Source organism: Cetorhinus maximus, chromosome 20, assembly GCF_964194155.1.
Source record: "Cetorhinus maximus chromosome 20, sCetMax3.hap1.1, whole genome shotgun sequence".
NCBI lineage: Eukaryota > Metazoa > Chordata > Chondrichthyes > Lamniformes > Cetorhinidae > Cetorhinus > Cetorhinus maximus.
The window spans coordinates 77,288,349-77,296,567 of record NC_135898.1 but is presented as its reverse complement, the minus strand read 5'-3'; the positions used below and the strand labels follow the sequence as shown (position 1 = coordinate 77,296,567).

At 39.9% G+C, this 8,219-nt stretch overlaps 1 protein-coding gene across 1 annotated transcript; it reads right to left on the bottom strand.

The window, feature by feature from the left end:
- Window positions 1-203: 203 nt before the first annotated feature.
- On the bottom strand, window positions 204-6,766 carry hhex (hematopoietically expressed homeobox). The gene is made up of 4 exons (XM_078564940.1): window positions 6,238-6,766; window positions 3,933-4,111; window positions 3,356-3,406; window positions 204-965 (listed from the first exon to the last, which is right to left on the bottom strand). Exons 1-4 carry the CDS (start codon window positions 6,596-6,598, stop codon window positions 726-728), a joined length of 831 nt encoding a protein of 276 aa, XP_078421066.1. The 5' UTR covers window positions 6,599-6,766; the 3' UTR covers window positions 204-725.
- Window positions 6,767-8,219: the final 1,453 nt, after the last annotated feature.

Sequence of the window (8,219 nt, the reverse complement as noted above, 5' to 3'; positions counted from 1 at the left end):
ATATTGGACTGTTGGATCTGTGTGTGTAAACTCATGCAAATGCTGTATAATATTCCATTGTCGTGTTTTAGTGTAAAGCGTAAGATAAGAAACATTTAGACCAAACATTGTACAGTATGTTTGGTGATTGACACCCGCAGCAAATGGGGATAGTTGATAACAAAGTACACGTTGGGACTGATAAGTTATTTCATGTTTTTTTTCTGCATTTATTAGCCACGAGAGCGTCTCAACCAAACATGTATTTACACAAAATATACACAATACTTTCGGAGTATGAGGTATATAACCACTGACGAACTTTTACTGAAAGCTACCAATCAAATACACGGATGCCATAGCTTTGTGTGGTTGTATAAATTACTCGACTCTTTTTCTGCTGTCTAACAATTTTCTTACAAAATTGAATATTACAACAAAAAACACGTTCTGTACACGAGTATTAAAATATTCAAATTACAAAAATTATGTACTGTACATAAATATAAGACAGTGTGTTACTTAGAGTTAAACACAATCCTTCATTCGATCGCATTTAGATATGGGCCCGTTTACTAAACATTATAACCCAGACAAAAACGTTTTGAGCCTCACACCTTATACATTCTTCCCATCATTGAGGTTTTAGGAAACAGATCCTACCTACCAGTCCGGTCCCCAATAAAGTGCAAGGATAAACCACTATCCTTCCATTCTCCAACCGAATTGTGTCCCAATGGGTTCGATTATACATTTGCAGGGTAAGGACTCCTGTCGTCATCGATATCCACTTCTTCGTCACTATCCTCGGACACTTCCGATTCATTTTGCTGAGAAGCGGGGGAGGTCGAGCAGTGCGACCCATTCAATAACACCCCTTTATTCTGATCCGGACTCAGGCAACTCTCTCGACCCTTCTCGCACTGGCTTTCAATGGATTGATCCGAATTGTCTGATTCTTCTCTTTTGGCTCCTTGAGGATTTTCCTGTAATTAAAAAAAAAAAATTTCTATTCTTACCTTACGTGCAGCAGGAGTAAGATATGCAAGCTAACTACTGTGACTGAAAGCTCATGATATCCTATGTCATAGCGTTTTAAATAACCTTCACGATTTATCATTGTTCTGTAAATAAATGTTCTGTAAATAAATTTCGACGCTGCATATGGTTAGAGAATAATGATCAGGTTAAGAATTCACTCGACTTCTTTTCAAATCATTTTGTTAAAACGCGCGCGAAGCCCCAAATTGCACCAGAGAAGTTCAGTTGATATCCCGAAGTGTGAAGACTAAGTTTGTGGTTTGTTACTTTGTTCTGAATGAGATTGATGCCGTTGCCACATTCACACACCCATATTTTAAGGTGCACATTTTGATTGCAAGGTGCTTGGAAAATGCTCTAACACATCCGAGGTTTATCTTTCTCATTGTAGGTGTTATTTAATTAGCCAGGTTACATTGCCAGTTTGCGGCCCGTACTACTGGAGGATCTAGCAAAAAAACTCTCAGTGGTTTTAAGAAAAAGTCATCGACCTGAAATGTTAACCCTGTTTCTCTCTCCACTGATACTGCCGGCCTTGCGGAGTATTTCCAGCATTTTCTGGTTTTAGCTCAACAGAAAATATTTTTCTGCGTTGTAACTTAGAGGCGGGCAGTATCATCCAAGCCAATGTTTTCCTCTCAGGCCTGAAAAATCAACACAAATACTCCTGCCATTTGGGCCAAGGTAGCAAATGTGTGCCCAGAATGAATAACTGAAATGCTTCCTCTCCCTAAGACATGAACTCGTCTGCCTGGCACTCTCGACTGTACAGTACTTCTGTAGCCTTTGGTGGCGTTAAAAGGGAAGAATTGTTGTGGAACGGTTTGAAAAGCTATCCCCGCACAAGTAACTGTTACTTATACAGTTGCACGATACAGCGAAGGTACCTTAGCAAAGCAATAGAGCGATTTCAGGCCTGATTGATTTACCTTCACACACTCACAACTCCATTACATGAATGCAGTGTTCCACTAGGTAGTCTCTAACTGCGGACTTTGTGGGGCTGTTTTTTTTTTAAATTAGTTCCTCTTTGGCTAGGAGGGAATGTCCTGGAAAGCTGAAAGGTTAACGGCGGTGACGTTGTCGCTGTCAGCTTATCTACAGTCCATCACTTAGAAATCATAACGTGAGTTAATATAATTATTTCTAAAGTAAATCTAAGACTTTGAGAACAATTTCGGAGTATTAGTACTTACCACAGAATGTTATTACATTTAAAAGGCCTGGACGTCAACACAATGTTTACAACTCTCTCTTTCAAAATAGCTGTATGCCACTGCTACGAATTAAATCAAAAATTGGCTGGGTAAAAACTATTTGTACTATATCCAGAATGTCATTGTCCGGTATACTTTTTTCCTGTTGTGGGCAATAGCTGTGCTGTCAATAGTGTAAGGCCCCTTTATGAACGAGCCTATTTAGTTTTGGTATTTAAAATTAACTTCGACCGATTTGAGACTCTACCTAGAAGCAAGAGTGAACTGGCCAGTCAATGGGATTATTTCATTTAAATTAATTGGCTATTAAATTTTTGGCTTCGCTCTCTTGATTTTTCTGAACTAAAAAATACTTTTATTTTAAGAATATTAAAAATCTATTATTTTAAATGTAGTTACCAATAAAATAAGTAGCAAAATGTCGAAATGTCAAATTTGAGCCACAATGCCTCCAACTCCCCTCTAAACTGGACACAACAAACTTTTTAAAACTCACTGGTGAACAATGAAAATGAATAGATTTTATAAAGAACACGACATTTTTCTAAACGATACACATTCGCAGATCGTATCTAAGTTCCTAGTTGGCCTGTACTTTTATAGCCTGCTGCTATCAGGCTACTGTCTAAATTGCTAGGTGCAGCATTATGTTCGAAGCAGAAAATACAATGAACCAGGTGTATTATGTAATGTATGTCAATAATTTAATAAATGCGTTTACTCATGTGCCCGTTCAACGATGGAATAATAAATAATCCTTGAATAGCGTGGATACTTTGCCGACATTTAGCAAGAATTAATTGGACAAACAACATATGGGATTGCTGAAGAATTAATAGACTCTTAATGCAGAGAACGTGAAACGGCCAAAATAATTGATATAGGAACTACATTAGAAGCTTTTAACATTTGTGCAGCTCCAGTGCTTCATCCTGAATTCCAGCATGACTATTTGTCTTTTCAATCAAGGTAGAGAGGTTAAATAGCCTTTCAAATTACTTCAGCACACAAAATTTAATAGGCTGCGACAGTAAAGATAAGTTCATTAGAACATTCATTTCTATGACAACGAAAACCTCAGTCTCCACAGAAAGTAGATGGGAGCAGAATCTCCGTACCTGTTTGAGCCGCCGCCACTTAGCTCTGCGATTCTGAAACCACGTCTTTACCTGCAGAGAAGAACAAACACTCTGAGCTTTAGTGCAGTGGATAGCTTTTCTACGGATTCCTGCCAGAAATCTGTACATAAAATCAGTGTAACTGCTGCTTTGAGGACTATTACATAGAATGCATTGTAGAGTTCTTTTTAAAAAAAACTCAAGTATCGTGATCCCCAGAATTAACAGAAGCTCAAGAATGTTAAATATAAAGAACAAATAAAATCATTTTAAAAAACTGAAAATGCAGTGGGAACATACTTAACAAGCAGTTACAGGAACTCTATAGAGTATAATATTCTAAATGATATGGTGGGGAGAAAAAACATTCGGATTAATTTTAGTTTTGTGTGTAAAATTAACGTTCCCTATATAAAAATATAAAATATCATTGAACATTTTCATTATCAAATGTTGATATTACGTAGAATTACCCGATGTGCACCATCGCTGCATGTACAAATGTCTACAAATAGTTTTGGCATGGAGGCTGTTTACACAATTTTACATTCAGTTGTTTATCGTGCTTTTCATGTACCTGTCTCTCACTTAGTTGCAACATCTTGGCGAGTCTTTTTCGTTCAGGGGGTGAGAGATATTTCTGGGTCTCGAATTTCTTTTCCAGTTCAATGGTCTGGTCGTTTGAGAATCGAACCTGCCCCCCTTTTCTTTTGTGCGGTGGCCTTTGAATAAAATGGCTCCATATCAACGGTTTTCCTGCAGGAAAATCAACCAACACAATAGGAATGATAATGATATGATAATGATCATATCACAAAGTGCTAATTGGATCAAGGGATTAAAATTACATTTGAATGTTATTTCAGCAGCTACTTTTGTATAACCAGACAATTGCATGGGCTAGTATTCATGTTATATGAATTAAAACGTCGACATAAAAATCCAGAACTAACCTAATTATTATTATAGAATTTATATATTCACATAAGGCTAAATCTGACGACAAATTGGTTGTTTATTTGTTGCTTATACCCCATGTTAAACTTGTTCTTATTTGTTTGCAGCGCTTGATAGACAGTGAATTATAAAAAGCTCTGAAAGCAAGTTAGGACGTTGAAAACAGAGGTCCGGGGTCTCTTTCTCACAATACAGCATTGATTTCATACGAGCCTTGAAGGTTTGTGTGAAACCTACCAATTCAGGACTATGGCAACATTTCCGTCAATGTGTTTCCTGTTGGTCTATCTTGCAAAAGGGCTGTTATTTCCTTCTGCTCGTTGACAAAAATGAGTCAAGGAAGCCGAGATATGCTGTTTTATGGTTTCTATGTAACAGTTCACTATAGTACACTACAAGCAATCTTGAAAATGCGTTAAAGTTTTTAAATGCCTTGTAAAGATCGGCTGGGCTATTTACTTGACACTTCTAGCGCGAAGTCTAGTTGAATATAAACTATGTGTATTCTTATTTCCATTCCAGTTAACTCAGAGTAAATTTATCATGTGATGTTTTATGCTTATCAAGTTACTTTGCATTGATTCTGATTCTTGCTCCTTTCATCACTGAAAGTGCCCATTTGTTCACGATAGAACGAAATACACGTCCACATTGCCGAGATAATTCCACCAACTCATATGTTAAATTAATGCATTCAAAAATTGACTTTGGCGAGAATCAAAACGCAATTAAATCCTTCTAATTTCCGCATAACAGTTATTTTCCGAGAGTTTCGCTTGCGTCATCTCCCACTTCAATTGCTACAAAACAGCCGCAAAAAAAGGAAGCAACTGGTTATTTTAGCTGCCATAAAGTCACATCCCACACAGAGGAAATGAACAATATCAGAAAAACGTATCCCGGCTATCAGAACTCGAGTGTTTCCTGTATATGTCTGTATTGAGGATGTCGATAAAATAATCAGCAGTGTGCACGACTCCCGGGGAAGAGTCTGCCTCTGACTAAGAGGAAAACATTTAACAGCTCTGTAACCAGATTTACTCCTATCGAGAGCTCAAGATTTCCTGTATGAACGAAATAAGGTCAGCCCTTGAGAGCACAAGCTGTTGGATTAGAAGGTGCAATTTGTGCAGAATGTGACCTATCAATGAACGGATTTGCAGAAGCAAAACTCGCTTATATTTATCGGCTGCTGATCTTTATTTTTCGAATGGCTCTTTCAAAACATGATTTGGCAACAATTTTAAAAATAAGTACAACATCCTACGGCCAATGTTAGGGTTGGTAAAGGTTTCTGACAATTCCCTTTCCTCTTTCTCCCAAGGGAGTATGTCGGGTAGAAGCAATATGCAAAAGAACAAACTGCGAATAGTTCTTTCATTTTCATTTTCAGCTCCTTAAAGCAATCTTCAGATTTCATGCGGCTTATTATTTAAAGAAAAAAAAAAGGGGGGGGGGAAGAGACATAATACGTTTTATTTCAATGGAAAAGATTTAGTTCCGTAATCCCATCGCTGGATGTCCCGTGTACATGGTAATCAGAGATACCAGCTCCTTTTGGAAACTGTACTCGAAGTCATCATTCCACAAGCTCTTGCGAAGGAATGAAATTGTCCCTGGGTTTGATTCGCCAAACGGTGTTAAATCACACAAACTGCTTTTAAATGTTATATTTAAATCACCGAACGAAAACGAGCGATCGAATTATGCCCAAGTGTTCACTTTTTAAAAAAAAATCCTTCAGCGCAACTAAAGGAGCAAAATACATTTAGTGGGAAGATTGTATCATCTCAACACACCCATCCCAGTTGCAGAATTCCCCTCCTTTCTGGAACAAAACAAAAACATAACCGACTTTAAGAGAACTTAAGATTGCAGCATATCGTTGGCAATGAGAAGAAATCTGAAACTTAACTGGTTCTTACCCAGCGTGTCCTGCCTGAGGAATGCGTGCGTGTAGTCGTTAACAGTCCTGGCAAAGGGGTACAGGGGTCCAGTGAAGGCGCTGCTGCCGTACGGTGTCAGGGCCGGGTGGTGAAAGGCTGGGTGGATTGGAGTTGGCTCGTAGATTGGAGTTCGGTACGGGGAAGCTATGCTGGTAAAGGACGAATTGGGGGACGGCAGAGCCGGCCCGGGGGCCACTGTGGTCGAGTGAGGGGCCCCGTTGCGTCCCAGGATGTCGTCGATGTAGAATGGGGTCGGGTGCACCGCTTGCATCGGGGTCGGCGCGTACAGCGGCAGATTCACACTCACGGCCGACGAGCTGGCGTGTTGCTGGTATTGCATCACGGCCGGTGTCCAGAGCGCGTCCTGTGTGTGTTTGGAGAGTGGGAGGGGGTGGTGGTGGTGGGAGGAGGGGGGGGGTCGGGGGCAAAGGGGGGTCTCCTTCAGCACCGCTCGGGATGGAGGGAACCGCTACAAGTCAGGACCGGGATATTCCTGCAGTGAACTACCTTAAACTTAGCACCAGTGCAGCCAGAGAGAGATTTCTATGGGCCTGGGCGGGGCCACGGCGCCTGTGTCAATTTCCCTTCCTTAACCGCTCGCTGATTGGCTGCAGATCAGGAGCTCGTGCTCAGACTTGCTGATCCGCCCCTTTGTCCCAATGCGCAGCCGCACTGAGGGACCTACCTTCAAATGACGAGGGGGCTGGGGGAACGAAAACACATTGTCACTCAGGTAAACACAGTCAGAACATATAGAGGGTACAGTAAGATGTTATGCCAAAAGGGCCCACAGATATTGCGACCTTTTATTTACTGACAATGCCTGCCTATGTTATTTACACATGAGCGACCTGGAACATGCAGTATTTCCACCCGGCAACTGTTTCATCTAAAAAAAGGGCCACATTTAGAGAAAACAAAACAAGAGGTCATCCAGTTCATGGTGACTTGGCAGAATCCTGACATCCGAATCTACCCCTGTAGATGGCGGCAGCTATGTCCCGCCAGCGGTTGTAGAAAAAAAAATGCTCGCGTACCTGTCTCTACCAACATCAGCATGAACATTGGTGTCTCTGCTGGGAATTCGGCGCGATATTCACTTCCATTCTGAATGCTTCAAGAAATATTTGAAACTGTCGATGGAAAAACAAACCTACAGCAACACTGACCAACTTATTTGCTCCTCTCTTTTTATGATTTTAAGTGTCTAATTCCCAAACCTAATCTTTTTAAACATAATTGGTATTTTGTGTTCTTCAATAACAGTGACCCATCTGCTCTTTAACTGGGAGAAGAACATAAATTGTGTCGGAAGTAAGCGTCACACATCAGAAGTGCGTGTTGCTGATTGTGAAGAGTATTCAAAGATTTTTCATGTTTGGCTGCCTGATGATGAACGGCCTTTGAGCTCACAGTGACAGCTTATTTCAGGGACTGAGACAGCCACAAACCAATCAACAATTTCAATCAGTGTTCTCACTTCTCCATTAGAGCGTTAGCAATACTTCAAGGAGAATGTGTATTACTAGGAATGATTGTGTTGTGAAATAGCGGTGTAGTGTTAAATGCATAACAAGTGGCTCCGAACACTTCGGAGTTCTAATATACATTTGTTTACTTTTTTATAAGAAAACACGTTTGCACGAGTAGAATTAACATTTTTAACCTTACGGCAATGTGCTAAATTATTAATCTGGAAATACGTTAAAAATACACAAGGCGAGTTAAAGCATAAATACTTATAAAAGTTAGGGAAATTGTGCAACTTCAGACGTCAAACAAGAAAAAAATCACTATGACTCGTGGGTTCTTATTGGGATTTAGTAACTGTAGTAAAGAAAGCGCGTTTAATTCCACGGTCGAAAAAAGGGCAGCGATTCCTAAGGTACTGCCCATAATATCCCCTGATAAAATTGTTAGTTTCATGAGTTTGTCACTTATTGTAAAATGTTTCGACCAAA